This window comes from Sorex fumeus, unplaced genomic scaffold (assembly GCF_029834395.1).
Source record: "Sorex fumeus unplaced genomic scaffold, SorFum_2.1 ptg000054l, whole genome shotgun sequence".
Lineage (NCBI taxonomy): Eukaryota > Metazoa > Chordata > Mammalia > Eulipotyphla > Soricidae > Sorex > Sorex fumeus.
Genome location: NW_026606111.1, coordinates 1072541 through 1088516, shown reverse-complemented (window position 1 = coordinate 1088516; position 15976 = coordinate 1072541). Strand labels below are relative to the sequence as shown.

Genomic DNA, 15976 nt, shown 5'->3' with positions numbered 1-15976 from the left:
ACCCACTTTCTCATGGGGAAAGAGGCCACGACACGACAGCGCATCCGGAGGGCGCAGGGAGACGCTCACTCTGTCCCATGCAGCCCACCCCCACAGAGAGCTGCACCCCCAAAGAGAGGAGGGGCCGGAACCCTGGAGTGGGGAGCTGGGAGGACGGGTCAGTACCCAAGAGTGCATAAGCCGTTATGTGTACACATGAGTGTGCATGTGTGTGCTTGCATGCATGTAGGTCACAGGACACAGGTGTGTGGATGTGTATTTGTGTGTGAGCGTGTAAAAGTGCGTGTGGGTGAATGTGCATGTGGTCATGTAAACACGAGCGTAGGGGCAAGTGTGTCAATGTGAGTGTGTAGCTGCTTGTGGAATGAGTGTGCGTATGAGGGTGAAAATACGCGAGCGTGTAAATGTGGGTGTACGCTCGGGGCGAGTGTGTGCGTGTGCACGCAGGCGAGGTGCAAATGTGCGTGTCGTTGTGTAAACACGGGTGAACATGGGGGTGAGCATGTAAGTGTGCGTGTGTAAGTGTGTGTGGGGGGGGGCGGCTATAGAAACATGACTCTGCATATGGGGAGTGTGTGAATGTGTGTGCACAGGTGGGTCTATAAACGTGTCTAAATGTGTGTGAGCGTGTAAATGTGTGGGAGCCTGTGAACCTGAGCACGTGTGGTGTGCGGTTTTCAGTGTGCATGTGGGTGCATGCAGGCAAGTGTGTAAGTGTGTGTGTGTGTGTGTGTGTGCAAATGTGTGTGGGGCGTGAGTGTGCATGGCCGACCTCCAGGCTAGGGTGCCCAGAGCAGGACCGAGGTCACAGCAGGTGAGACCCCTCTCCTAGACTCACCCTCGGGCATTGGAAGACTCCTTATTTCTGGAAGGTTCCAGCCATTCCCGCTCACACTCCTGCCCTGAGCTGGAGGGACAGGGAAGTGATGTGGGGAGGGCACTTGGTTTCCTCCCTGAGACCCCCCCCCCAGCCCCTCCTGCCGCTCTTCAGGCACAGAGCTGACCTGACCCCAGGGGCTGCCCACTGAGGTGGGGTCCTCCTGGGGGTGCCCCCCTGCCACCCAGCCCCCGGGCACGCACTCCGGAGGCTGCAGATTCTGGGTCACCCACAGGTGCCGGAGCAAGGACAGGCTGTGAGCCCCTCCCGTCCCTGGGTTCCCAGACAGGGGCTCCGCTCCTCTGGAGGCCCCCCCCCGCCCCCCATCGCCTCCTGTCCCTGCGGGGACCCGTTCGCTCTCGCTGGCCAGGCTCGGCCCAGCCGGGGACCCAGCACGCACTTGGAATTCGGGGCGAGATGGTGCTGTGCCGCGAGCCCATCAAATTTTTATTGCCTGCATTTCCTCTGGAGAGCCCGAGTGCTAAATCCAGGCTGTATTAATGGGATCAGCATCCCCCACGCGGCTCGGCTCCCCCCGCCCGAGGACGCAGAGGCGGGAGGCTCGTCCTTGGCGCGGCGGCTGGGAATCCCACCGGCCCGCCGGGTTCCGGGCTCCCATCGACCCTGGCCGCCCTGGCCGCCCTGGCCGCCCTGACCTCCCCGTCCAGAGTGGGCACTGCAGGCAGCCCTTCTTGCTCCCGAGGGCTGCGGGCTCTGGGAGGGGCGCGCCTGGCTGCCTCTCCGGGAGCCTGCTGCCCCCAGCTGGACACCAGGGCCCAGGGGAGACGCGTGGAGGGGCTGCGTGGGAATGTGTGTGTGTCTGTGTGTGTGTGGGGGGGGGGTTGTCCACCCTCCTATGACTGCCAGGCTGGGCCCTGGCCGAGGGGCCAGGAGGGTGGGAAGGACACAGAGAGGCCGAAACAGAGTTTACTCGAATCGCAGACGGACACGGGCATGCTTAGTGCAAGTTCCTGGCTGCAGAGTGTATGAGGCAGGTTTGGACCCTTCGAAAGTGCCAAGGGTCTCGAGGCCCTGAGTTGGCTGGCTGGTACCCTAGGCTGTCTCTGAGCACTGTGGATCAGAGCACTGGCCCCTCCTGTGCAGTGAGACGAGCTGTGCCAAGAATGGCAGTTGGCCCTGAGCACTGTTTGAGAGTCTCCTCCAGAAGCACCAGAAATGGGGGGTAGGAACTAATGACCTAAAACCCATTTTTCCCTCGCTCCCTCCCTCTCTGTCTCTCCTTCCTTCTCTCTTTCTTCCCCTCTCCCTCTCTCCCATGTCTTTCCCTTTTTCTCTCTCCCCCTCTCCTTCTCTCCCTTTCTGTCTCTCTTTCTCTCCCTCTCTCCCCGCCTTCTCTCTGAGGGGGTTTAGGTAGTTGGACCATACTCGGCAGTGCTGAGGGCTGACTCCTGTTTTTGTGCTCAGGGCTGACTCCTGGCTCTGTGCTCAGGGCTCACTCCTGGCTCGGTGCTCAGGGCTGGCTCCTCGCGGTGCTCAGGGCTCACTCCCAGCTCTGTGCTCAGGGCTGACTCCTGGCTCTGTGCTCAGGGATCACTCCTCGCTGGCTCGGGGGATCTGTGTGGTGCTGAGATCAGACCCCGGCTGGCCACGTGTCAATCAGCACCTTCACCCCGTGTAACCTCCCAGCCCAGAACCCACACACTCCCCCTGGCTGTGTGACCCCACGCCTCTCCCTGACCACAGCCCAGCTGGCCACGAGCATGGAGGGACGCCAGGGAGCCCCCACTGTCCCCGCAGAAAGCAGAAATGGGGCGGCGGGACTGGCCCTGTGACGACCCCCGCCCCATATCCCATGGCAGCCCACGTGCCCTGTCTCTGCAGCTGCCCCCCCCCCCCAGCATGGATGCCTCCCCAGGGAGACTGACCGCAGGGACAGTGAACAGTGTTCAGGAGCGCTCACTCAGCTTTCTGGGCGCTCCTGCCCCTCCCCCAGGACCGGACACAGCACCAAGTGACAGCAGAGTGGACGCCCCGCCGGCCCCGGGTGCAGGAGTGTGTGCAGCTGGGCCGGGCAGCACAGTAGCATGCTCCGACGCGGGGTCTGCAGAACTTCAGCATGGGGGAAGGGGTGTCCGCATACCCAGTAGCCCCCTGGCTGCCCGAGCCGAGAGAGACTCGGCCTGGGCCCCTCAAGGCATCCCGGTCAGGGGAGGGCACTGCGTTTCCCGGGAACTCTGGGGCCCTGGCCAGCGCCCCATCCTCAGGCATCTGAGTGGAGAGACGTAGGTCCTGTCCAGGCACTGCCCCCAGCCTGTCCCCTCCTGCCCTTGGGGGCCGACACCCATGGGCACTTGCCGCCCAATGAGTCCACTGCCCGCAGCTCCTGCCCTGACACCTGGGCACCACAGGAAGAGCCTGGCCAGCCCTCGGTCCCTTTCTAGGACAGACACCCCCTGGCTGGGTCATGCTGGGCACACGCCTGCCCAGGTTTGAGCCTGGAACCTGGTGGGCAGCACTTTGCCAGGGGCAGCCCTGAGACTCCCAAATCCCAGCGGGAACACCGTCCCCTCAGACCCCCACCGGGTGAAAAACCTACTTGGGGTCCTGGGACCCCCACAGCGTGCTTGAAAACCCCTGAATAAAGCACAGAGAGACCCTGGCCAGACGCAGACAAAGCCAAGGTGCCCAAGTGGCCTGGCGCTGTCCCACCAGCCAGCTGGGAAGCGCCGATGTGGCACACACCTCACTGAGGCTGGCAGCAGGAGGGGGTGGAAGGAGCCCCTCGCACCCAACTGGAGTCTGAGGTCCCTTGCAGCACCGCCCCGGCCCCCAGGAGGCCCCCCCACCTGCCACCCAGAGGGCCAGGCTTAGGGGACAGCATGTAAGGACCAGTTGAGGGCCCTGGGACACGGGGGCCCTAGTGTCTCCCTGGGGGTCCCTGAGGGCCGCTTCTCCCACGGCCATGGAGGGGTCCTGGGAGGGAGGGTCTCGGATCAGGAGGGGCTGAGCAGGAGAGCGGGTCCCAGGCCCTGTGAGCTCGCAGGAGGCTCTGAGGTCACAGGGACCCAGGCACTTGCTCCCCCGGACCCCATCTTCTCCCCAGAACCCCAAGTAACAGCAGCGTCGAAGGAACTAGATCAGGGCCCGGGGCGGGGGGTTGGTAATGGCTGGTGGGGGGGGTGGTCAGGCCAGGCATGGCCAGGGCCGGAAGGGTCCCAGCCCAGTGAGGGCAGTGCATAAGATGAGGATGTGGGGGGCGTGGGGAGGCCCCGTGGGGGGAGCCGGGGCAGGGGGCATGGGACGTGAGCAGGCCCCCACGGTGGGGTGGGGAAAGTGCTCCCAGGAGCCCCGGGACCCCGCCTTGGAAATCAGGGAGTTCAAGGGGGGGGCATCAGAGGCTGAGGGTCCCTCCCTCAGATCCAAACACGAGAGGGGCGGCTCAGGTCCCAGCCCCCAGCCTGACGCTGTTCCCAGGACGCTGGATGCCCCCAGTGTGGTCAGGGCCCCGCAGGCGGGCCACGACTGTGAGGGTCTCCGCCCTCTGACCCACAGACCTCCAATCCCAGGGCCCTCCCCCATCCCTCCTGGGAGCCCCTCTTGGGAGACCCGCCCCGGCCCCCCGGGACCCTAGCTGCTGTCACAGGGGGATGCAGGAGCCGGGATTCCTGCCTGCTTCCAGGTGTTCCGAGGGACGAGGCTCCTGGCTTCCCTCCCCAGGAAAGGATAAATATTTCTGATCTACAGCAAATGTGTTTCCCTTTAGCTTACATCTTGGCAGCCAAGTACACTAATCTCCCAGGAAAATCCAGGGCCTGAATAGCAAGCAGATTTCTTTTTTTTTTTTTTTCCCTGAGCAAATAGAAGTTCGGAGTTGCTTTTTTAATGCTGCTGCTGCTGCTTCTTCTCCTTTTTTTTTTTTCTTTCTAAAATTTTAAACAGCAGATCTGGAGAAAAAAATCACAGTCCATTAAATCTGCATCTCTTGAAAGAACAACCCAGAAGGACAGCCCCTTCCCCCCTGCATCGAGAGGGAATGAGCAGAGTTTGGAAGCGTGCTTCAAACGTGGTCCCCCAAATGATCCCCATCACCACGCGGGGGGTGGGGGCCCAGCACCCAGGGGAGAGTGTGAGGGGTTCAGGTGTTCTGCAGGGAAACCCCACCCCCCTGCCCCGTTCCCACACTGCCCTACCCCCTCCCAAAGTGGAGAGACGCATTTCAGCAAGAACACAGCCCCCCACCCCCCGCTCCCACCCCCCACCCCCGCCCGGGCACCTCATTCCTCAGTCTGACAGGAGCTCACTCCATCGCGGGGGAAGGGCCCCGATCAGCCTCCCCCTCCTCTCCCCAATGGGAACCGAACCCACAAACTCGGATTCCCGGAACGGGGTGTGAGTGCGGAAGCTCAGATGGCAGAGGAGGATGGAAACATTTGGCAGTGCTCAGAGGAGAGCGACGGCCCGTCCGTCTCACGCCAACGTATTCCGACGAGAATTACAAAGGCCGGAGAAGGTTCTAGAATGAGGGACGCGTTGTGTGCCGGCCTGGCCCGGCTGAGGAGGAGCTGGCAGCATCTCGGCTCCTGCGAGGGTCATGCTCGCTGTCCGGAGCTGCCCTGAGCAGACGCCCTCCCGTGCTCACGCATTATTTTTTTTATTTGCTTTTTATTTATTTGGGCTGGAGCGATAGCACAGCGGGTAGGGCGTTCGCCTTACAAGCGGCCAACATGGCCGACCCGAGTTCGATTCCTCCGCCCCTCTCGGAGAGCCCGGCAAGCTACCGAGAGTATTCGATATGCCAGACACAGTCACAACAAAGTCTCCAATGGAGACGTTACTGGGCCCGCTCGAGCAAATCGACGATCAACGGGAGGGCCTTTACCTTTACCTTTACCTTTTTATTTATTTGTTTTTATTTTTGGAGACGTTACTGGCATCCGCTCGAGTAAATCGATGAATAACGGGGTATCAAGTGATCAAGTGATTTTTATTTTTATTTATTTATTTTGCTTTTTGGGTCACACCCGGCGATGCACAGGGGTTACTCCTGGTTCATGCACTCAGGAATCACTCCTGGCGGTGCTCGGGGGACCCTATGGGATGCTGGGAATCGAACCTGGGTCGGCCACGTGCAAGGCAAATGCCCTCCCTACTATACTATAGCTCCAGCCCCATCATTTGCTTTTTATTTTTGAGTCACACCCCGGAATGCTGAGGGGTTCCTCCTGGCTCTGTGCTCAGGAATTGATCCTGGTGGTGCCCGGGAACCATAAGGGGGAGCCGGGGATTGAACCCAGGTCGGCTGCGTGCCCGGCAGTGCCCTTCCCGCTGTCCCATCACTCCGGCCCTTCACCCCTCTGTGCTGTGAGGGCATGTGCTGTCAGCCTGCAGGTGGAACTTTCTGGAGCCTTCTGGAACCACACCTTCCTGCCTCCAGCCTGCAGGATGCAGGTGAGTCTGCTCTCCTGAGAAGGGGCATCACTGTCCCCACTTGGCTCACTTGAGGGAGGACAAGCAGGCCCGGGCCTGGTTCTCAGGCCCAGGACTCACGGAGCACTTGGGGTGACCCACTGTGCATCTTGAGGCACTGGCAGCCCAATGGGATCCTGTCCAGCCCCTCTGGGCCAGCCCCGGGCATGGCAGGCAGCCCCCGGCCCCCATCTGGGGGCTGCAGCAGAACTGGGAGACCCCAACACCACAAGGTCCCCCTGGTGGCTGCCTCCCTGGGGTGCCCTGGGGAAGGCCTCGTCTCCTGGGGGGTAACAGGGAGCTGGAGACTGCCCACCCCTGGGGCACTCCCGCGGGCATTGGGGTGGGCAACTTTGTCTTGAAACATTCTTCTCCTTTGGGAGCAAACGGTGAAAGACGCCTCAGGACCACTGAATTGCTTTGGGTTCAGAAACCATCTTAAATGTGGTTTCCTTGGACGAGATTGCGACCTGGGTCAACGTGGTTCAATTCCCCAGACCACAGACAGGTGCCCTCCCCGACACCGGGACACCCCCACCCCCGTCACCTACCACACCCCACCCAGCACTAAGGGGGTGTCCCTGGAAAATGCTGGAAGCTGCTGTCTCGTCTACTGCTCGGCTCCCTAAAGCCACCAGCCAGCGTGGGCCCCGCAGGTGCCCTTCTGGAAGTTTCTGTGCACGGGGAACGGCATGGGGCCAGTTGGCCCTGCCAAGAGGTTCTGCTGGGCCGCGGCTGCCCAGAGGGCAGGGGGCCAGGCACCCCAAGTGTGACCCAAACTGAGAAGGTTCCTGTGAGCCCGGAGGTGGGGCGGGTGAGGGTGACCGGCCCTGCTCCCTCGAGGGCTACGTGACTGGGGGTCCTCTGGCCCCCACCTCTAGGAACAGGCTTTGGGTGTGGGGACCTGGTTCTCACGCGCGGCAGAAAGACCCCGGGGGGGAACCTCCAGCCCCGGGAACCCACAGTGGCTGTTGGCAGATGTGGGGGCAGGCGGAGGAGCAGGCTCAGAGTCACAGGGGTGGGGGGTGGGGTCCAGCTTCTGGGGAGCCCATGGGGTGGTGACTCCCAGAGGTGCCCAGATGCAGGCCAGGCTGGGCCTCGGGTGCCTGCGTATGCCCATGTGTGTATCTGCATGCCGGGAGCACATCTGTATGCGTCCACGGGCATCTATGTGTGTGCATGCGTGTGCTGGTGTGTGTATCTGGGTATGTGACGTGTGTCTACATACGTTTCTACATATATATCTCTGTATGTCTACATATCTGAGTATGTAACTATCTCTGTGTGTGAATCTATGTACCTCTCTATGTATCTGTGTGCACCTATGCTATCTGTGTGTACCTGTATCTGCACACCAAGGTATCGTGTGTTGGCGTGTTTCTGCGAACATCTATGCTATCTCTGTGCAGCTGCAGCTGTGCACTTATGCACCATGTGTTGGTGCGTGTATCTGTGTGCATACATGTTATCTGTGCGTAAGCACCAGCGTAAGTATCAGCCTGTGGGCATCTGAGTGCTCCTGAGTGCCTGGAGCTGGGAAGCCCTGCCACAGGGTGACTTTGGCAGCCAGTGACGGAGAGAATGACAGTGATGGGGATGATGGTGATGGTGGTGATGGTGATGGTGGTGAGGATGGTGCTAATGGTGGTGGTGATGGTGAGGGGGATGATGCTGATGATAGTGATGGTGTTGATGATGGCGGTGGTGGTGGTGATGATGGTGATGGTGGTCATGGTGGTGATGGTGATGATGGTGGGGATGCTCATGGTAGTGATGGTGGTGATAATGGTGGTGATAATGGTGGTGATGGTGATGACGGTGATTGTGGTGATGGTGATGGTGGTGGCGATGATGGTGATGAGGATGGTGATGGTGGTGATGATGATGGTGATGGTGGTCATGGTGGTGATGGTGACGATGGTGGGGATGCTCATGGTAGTGATGGTGGTGATGATGACAGTGATGGTGGTGATGGTGGTGATGGTGATGGTGGTGATGATAGTGATGATGATGGTCATGGTGGTGATGGTGATGATGGTGGGGATGCTCATGGTAGTGATGGTGGTGATGATGGTGATGATCTGATGTATCTGGTCACCTATGTACTGCGTGTTGGTGTGTGTACTGTGTGTTGGTGTGGGTGCTGGGCCCTGCTGGAATCTCTACACCTGGCTCTCACTCGGGGGGGTTGGGGGCTTCCTGGTGCACTGCCGTCCCTCTGTCCACTGCAAAGACCCCTGACATTCAGGAGCAGCCCCGAGCAAGACCAGGGGTGCCCCCGCCAAACAATAAAGGCTTGCTAGAACTTTCTAGGGTGGGCGGAAGGACCCCACAGGCTGTACCCGGTGGCCATGCACTGCTGTCCTGAGGGCGTCTGGGCACACGGCCCCACGACCCTGCCTGGACATGGCTTCTGGAGAACTCCGTCTCCACACGGGACCAGGACCAGGATCCTTTCTGCTGGGTCCGTCCCCGCAACCTCGAGCCACTCAAGGCTGAAGCCACCCCAGACTGCAGACCTGCGGACCCTTCTAGAAGGAAGGAAAGAAGCAGGGCCGGGGCAGAGAGGGAGGAGGGAGGGCGGCCCGTGTGTGTGTATGTGCATGTGTGCGTGTGTGTATGTGTGTGTATGTGCATGTGTGTGCATGTGCATGTGTGTATGTGTGTGCATGTGTGTGTGAGTGCATGTATGTGTGCGTGTGTGTGTGCGCGTGTGTGCAGCTGGCGCCTTCTCCTGCATTCGCCGTACCCCCCTCACCTGCACCCCCATGCTCTGCTGTCCCACTGTGTCTATCTGTGTTGTGTCCCCGTCCATGCCTCGGTCTGCTCCTGTGCATGTGCAGGGCCCAGTGTGCACACATGCAACCTGTGTTGATCTGTTCACACATCTGCCTGGGATCATCTGCGTTTGCCTGCGGGCATCTGTGTCTCCCTGTGTGTCTGCACAGGCCCGTGTCCCCCTGCAGCCACGCGTATATGCTAGTGGACACCTGTGCCCACCTGCTTGTCTGCGTGCACCTGTATCCATTGTGGGCCTTGTTTTACCTCTGAGGCCAGTTGCCATGACTTCAGGATGCATCACGCATCTGCCATGTGAGCCCTGAGCCCCGAGAGTCCCCCCCATCCCCAAGAGGCCCAGAGGGGGGGCAGGGGGGAAGGTTCTGGAATTGCCTGGTGAGCAGCAGGCCGGCACCCCAGCCTTCCCCAGGCTGCCTGGGCTATGGTTCCTTCTCCCCAGTCACGGTGGCCAAATCTCATTCCCCTGCCCGCCCTGGAAGGTCTGAGAGGAAATCAGTAAAAAGTGTTTCCTCCAGGCAAACTTTTGTCTTTGGCAAGAAAAGCCTCTTTCCCTTTGCTCCAAAGAAGATTAGGCTATTGAGGGCTGAATCCAGGCAGATTACAGGCAGGGAGGAGACAAAGGCTGTGAGAGCCACCTAAGAGGGGGATTAAGCTGCTGCCGGGCCACCTCCAAAGGATCCTGAGCAGATGGGGTGGGGGGTAGCTGCACTGCCCATTCTCCTGCCCTTCCGTTCAGAGCCAGAGCAGACAAGATACAAGATACACCCCTGAGGCCCAAATCCTTGGCAGTTGGGATCAGGAGCCCCACAAGTCCCGGATAATAAGGCTAATTAATAACCCCCCCTCCAGTGCGGGCAGCCTCAACCTGTCTTCCCTCAACTGAGCCAGGAGGGGTGTGTGTGTGTGTGTGTGTGTGTGTGTGTGTGTGTGTGTGTGTGTGTGTGTGTGTGTGGCAGCTCCACATCCCCTCCCTGGGCCCGCCTCCCCGCCTAAGCTCCTACCAAACAGCACAGAGGAAAGCCCGCCCAGGACCTGGGCCCTATCCTGGGAGACAGCCCAGCTCTGCGCCTGCCGCTCACCCGCTCACAATGGACCCAGGAAGGAGACGCCTTCACTAGGCGGCATGGCTGGTGGCTCACGGCAGGGCGGAAGAGACATGCCAGCGGTTTGGGTCCCCATATGCAGGACGCCCTCCTCCCCGCCCTCCGCTCTCCCCTCCATCCCCCATCCCTCCGCTCCCCACACTCCCCAGCATGACCCAAGCTGCTCCCATAGAAGACCTCACCCAGCACCAGAATCTGCAGACTCCGGGCGGTTTTCTAGAAGCTCATCTTTCGGGCTAAGCCATAGTGCCAGGAGGTTGGAGTGGGGCTGAGTCACCTCCCTTCGTGCCAATCACATCTGCCTAATGCCCTCAAGCACTTCCAAAGGGCTCCCTGCTCACCTCCACGAAGTTGAGTGTAAGAACCAGCCTGTGGGCATCTGAGTGCTCCTGAGTGCCTGGAGCTGGGAAGCCCTGCCACAGGGTGACCATGGCAGCCAGTGATGGAGAATGATAGTGATGGTGATGATGGTGATGGTGGTGACAGTGATGGTGGTGATGATGGTGGTGATGGTGGTGGTGGTGGTGGTGTGATGGTTGTGATGGTGGTGTGATGGTTGTGATGGTGATGGTGATGGTGGTGACAGTGATGGTGGTGATGATGGTGCTAATGGTGAGGGTGTTGATGGTGATGGTGGTGTTGATGGCGCTACTGGTGGTGGTGATGGTGAGGGTGATGGTGGTGATGATAGTGATGGTGATGGTGGGGGGGGTGGTGATGATGATGGTGCTGGTGGTCACGGTGGTGATGGTGATGATAATGGGGATGATGGTGGTGATGGTGATGATGATGGTGGTGGTGGTGGTGATGAGGTGATGATGATGATGGTGGTAATGATGGAGATGGTGGTGATGGTGATGGTGGTGATGATGGTGGTGATGGTGATGATGACGGTGATGGTGGTGATGGTGGTGATGGTGACGTGATGGTGGTAATGGTGGTGATGATGATGCTGATGATGGTGATGGTGGTGGTGTGGTGGGGAAGGTGATGATGGTGATGGTTATGGTGGTGATGTTGAGGGTGGTGGTGATGATGATGATGATGGTGGTGGTGATCATAGTGGTTATGGTGATGATGGTGGGGATGCTCATGGTAGTAACAGTGGTGGTGATGACGGTGATGGTGTTGATGGTGATGATGGTGGTGGTGATGCTGATGATGGTGATGGTGGTGGTGATGTGGTGATGATGGTGGTGATGGTGATGATGGTGGCGGTGATGGTGCTAATGGTGAGCATGTTGACGGTGATGGTGGTGTTGATGGTGCTAATGGTGGTGGTTATGATGAGGGTGATGATGCTGATGATGGTGATGGTGTGGTGGGGAAGGTGGCCCTCCCGTTGATCGTCGATTTGCTCGAGCGGGCCCAGTAACGTCTCCATTGGAGACTTTGTTGTTACTGTGTCTGGCATATCGAATACTCTCGGTAGCTTGCCGGGCTCTCCGAGAGGGGCGGAGGAATCGAACTCGGGTCGGCCATGTTGGCCGCGTGTAAGACGAACGCCCTACCCGCTGTGCTATCGCAGGGGAAGGTGATGATGGTGATAATTATGGTGGTGATGCTGAGGGTGGTGGTGATGATCATGATGATGGTGATGGTAGTGATGATGGTGGTGATGACAGTGATGGTGGTGATGGTAATGGTGGCGGTGATGTGGTGATGATGGTGGTAGTGGTAATGGTGGTGGTGGTGATGGCGGTGATGGTGATGGCAATGACGGCACTGATGACCATGAACCATCTGGTGGTAGTGATGATGATGAAGACCATGAGGTGGTGACAGTGAGGTGACTGCAATCACTGTTGACCCAGAGAAGCATCCTGGTGTCCTGGCAGCCTTGCCCTGCGTCTAGGTTCTCTGCTCTCTCCAGCTCTCCTCTCCTGGACGCAAGGCCAGAGATGTCCAGGCCTCCCTGCTTGCCTCCAGCCACCCAGCTGGCCCTGGGGCTACACCCTGTTCTGAGGGCTTCTTCCCAAGTGGCCCCGATGTCTGCACAGCCACTGAGGCCTGGTCACCAGCGACATGCAAGTCGGAGAGGGCTGGGAGAACATTCTGTCCCATTCTTTCAGCCTTGAGCACACCTCCTCCTCCAGGAAGCCTCCCCTGACCACCTACACCATGCACTCTTCCCTGGAGTCACTGCACCAGCTGGCGTCTGGTGCAAGGCCATGAGTTTAGGATCCAAAGTGGCTCTGATGCCACAAGGGCCAGCCACTGCTCCTCATAGGCTCAGCAACCTACTTCTTCACTGTGGAGACCCTCGTGGGTCCTCCACCGGGTATGCCCATACAGGCAGGAAGAAGCCCCCACTGAAGCTGCCTCCATCCCCAATGGCTGCAGGCCGCATCCCTGCTTCCCTCCAGCTCGAAAAACATTCCCTCAGTGTCTCGGGGCACAAGGGCACGGGGTAGGGGGAATGCTCATTAGAGGCTGAGTTTCCGAACAGCCACAGAACGTCAGCCGGGAGGAGGGCTGAGATGAGGTGGCCTCCGCAGGGTGCGGGGTGCGGGGTGCTGGGTCCAGCCCTGGGAGCCGAGTCCTGGCCCCAGCGAGCCCAGGCACGGCAGCGGCACAGCCCACGGACCCCCGAGGCGCCAAGTGTGTTAGGGGATGTGGAGTCAGCAGAAGCGGCTTCCCAGAGGGGCCAGCTAACACCCTCCCCCCAGCCCTGAGGGGTCCCGGAGGCTGGAGCACCCAGGCCATGGCCTCTAGTCCCCGAGAGCCCCGCTGGCTCCCTGCCCGGCCCTCAAGGGTTGGGGCCTCTCACGTCGCCCAGCCATGCTGCCCACTGGGCACACAGACCCCTATCCACATGGCCCTCTCCCCACCTGCCTGCTGCTTGTGGGGGTGGCTTGGGCACAGGAGAGGGAGTCCATGGTGGGGAGAGGCAGCGGTTGAGGGTAGGGGGAGGCTTGTCCTCCTTCCTGTCTCCCACACTCGGGGGCTCCAGCCCGTCTGTCCCAGCTGCCTGGGGATGGTGCCGTGGGGCTGGGGCCACCCCCATCTCCCCCGAGGACCAGGCTGTGCTCTGGGCAGCCAGGGTTGGGGGGCCCTGCACACATTGGCCCCTCCCCTGCGGTCACTGCCACCCCGGCTGTCTCCATCCGGGCTGTCACCGTCCCTCCCTGCTCTGCCTCCTCTGTGGGAGTAGCCTCTTCCCAATCAGCCTGTCTGTGGGACCAATGGCCCAGACGGCTCCAGTTCCACGGACAGAGCCTCAGACAGACAGACAGACAGACAGACAGACCCATGCTGTGCCCACGCAGCACCAACCGCTTTGCTTTTGACCTCCTGGGCCTCCGATCGCCAAGTGCTCACCCATGACCTCTCCTCTTGGTCACCTGCTGGCAGACCCAGAGGAGGAAGTAGAGGGACCCTCCCCTCCCCCCAAAGACACCACCTCTGTCTGGAAGAAGTCGCCTTCAGGGTGGGGAGACCCCGGCTCTCCCATAGCCAAGCCAGAGACGCACAGGAATCACCTGCCCGGGCCCACGGATGAGGAAATGGAGGGAAAGAAATTAAAGACCCTGAAAGTGTGCTGGGGGGAGGCGGGGTGCCCCCGAGAGCAGGCGGGGCGGGCACTGCTCCTTTTGGAAGGGGGGGCTTCCCAGGAAGGGTGCCGGTGGGGGGGGGGGGCAGAGACGTGGCAGGAGAAGAGGCCAAGGGTGCAGAGGGGCCCCGAGCCAGGAGGCGTCTCCTCTTCAGGCCGCCCAGCGGAGGAGACACAGGACATGGGCTCAGGGTCCAGTTCAGGGTGCCTGTCCCGGCAGGCATGTGGCTGGTGGCAGGAAACGCCCTGTGCCCAGCAGAGACGCCCAGGGCCCCCCCTTCCTCCAGGGCACTGGACGGGGCATTGGAACCGGTTCCCGTGGCACCAGAAGACCCACAACCTGGAGAGGCGCCTTAGCACATCAGCTTCCCCTCAGGACCAGTTTCTGGTGGCGTTTGCTAACAACCCACCAACCCAGCACAATTATTTCTGGGAGCTAAAGGAGAACCTGGGAGGGCTCGGGGGGCCGGGGCTGGGCAGGGATGGACAGAGATTCGGCGTCTCCCACCCCACACCCCAGGCCACTCTGGGGCCTAAGGACAGTCCCCGGCCTCCCGGCATGGCACAGGTAGTCCCATTTTTTTTTTTAAATTTTTAAATGAATCACCGTGAGGTACAGTTACAGACTTACAAACTTTTGTGCTTGGGTTTCAGTTATACAATGATCGAGTACCCATCCCTCCATTAGTGCCCATTCTCCACCACCAATGGTCCCGGCATCCCTCCCTCCACCTCCCTCACCCCCACTCTGCCTCTGTGGCAGGGCATTCCCTTTTGCTCTCTCTCTCCTTTTGGGTGTTGTGGTTTGCAATACAGGTATTGAGTGGCCATCATGTTCAGAGGGGGACCCCCTTCTTTCTGCCCGTGAGTGATGATGTGGGGGCCTCCCTCTCCCGGCCCTCCCAGGAGCACTCCAGGATTGGGAGCCCCCCCAAAGCACAGAGGCAGTGACCATAAGGCAGAGGAAGGGATTGGGGGGAGGGGAGGTCCAGTCTAGCATGTTCTGAGAACAGCAGCAATCCGTGAACAAGCTTCACAAAGGACCCGGGTCCAGCTCCCCCATCCCCTGGAGGAAGCCCCGGTCTTTCCTAGGAAGTCAACAGCACTTTGCTCCCGACAGCAGTGCACGGCCACCCACCCACAATAACCAGCACCGTGTCTGCGCATCAGCACCACGGACAGAGGCCACCACCACTGCAGCCAACAGTGCTGCAGACATCACCAACAGATCACCGGCCACGGACAGAGGCGTCACCAAAGATCACCGAGCCACGGACAGAGGCATCACCAAAGATTACCGAGCCACGGACAGAGGCCACTGCTGACACCACCACCTGCGCTGAAGACATCACCAGTAGATCACCGAGCCACAGACAGAGGCCGCTGCCCCCACCACCATCTGCGCTGCAGACATCACCAGCAGATCACCGAGCCACGGACAGATGTATCACCAGCAGATCACCGAGCCACGGACAGAGGCCACTGCCGACACCACCGTCTGCACTGCAGACATCACCAGCAGATCACCGAGCCTCTCCAGAGCCGCCTTCCCACCTGCGCCCACGCCATACCCATCTGAGAGACCAAAGGGCATGTCAGAAGCCCAGCCACACTGTCTGTCCTCACCAGAAGAACTAGAGGCACGCAGGAGGCAGCCGTGGGCCAGCCAGGACCGGCTCCCTGGCTCCCCCTCGGGCCGCCTCCCTGCCCAGGCCGCCTGCTGCAGCACGCACACAGGTGCCCGCGGTGCCCTCGGCAGGCCCTTCCCAGCACCAGAGAGCAGAAGAATCGAGGCCCAGCCACCTACCTGAAGGAGCCAGTAGCACCTCCGGTGGAAGGTGGGGATGATGGAGGAATGAACATAGCAGCCGTACAAGCACTAGAGAGAGAGAGAGGAGAAACAAGAGTTCAGTTGGAAAGAGGGAAGGAAGGAGGAAGACAGGCAAAGGGGGGCGGACGGGGGCAGGCAGAGGCTGCGGACAGTGTTCCAGAAGCACAGGGGGACAGGACAGGCAGACCAGCAGGCGCTGACTCTCCGGAGAGTCCCCAGGGCATCCGGGGGCCGGGTCACACGTGTGTGTGTGCATTTGGTGACGGACCCTCACGTTTCTGGTTGGGGTGGGCCTGGAGCACCCACTGTACTACCCCATCCAGCGTAGCAGAGGCTGGAGGCAGGACCACCCTCTAGACCCCCAGAGGCCCCCACGCACGGCCTCG

At 60.4% G+C, this 15976-nt stretch overlaps 1 protein-coding gene across 7 annotated transcripts in view; it reads right to left on the bottom strand.

The window, feature by feature from the left end:
* The window catches only part of CAMTA1 (calmodulin binding transcription activator 1), a 544421-nt gene that overhangs the window by 145815 nt on the left and 382630 nt on the right, over window positions 1-15976 (bottom strand). For all 7 annotated transcript variants that reach the window (XM_056125179.1, XM_056125175.1, XM_056125178.1 and 4 more), the window contains one exon: window positions 15567-15638. In XM_056125179.1, coding sequence (XP_055981154.1) covers window positions 15567-15638 — 72 coding nt within the window. The remainder of the gene's footprint in view (window positions 1-15566; window positions 15639-15976) is intronic.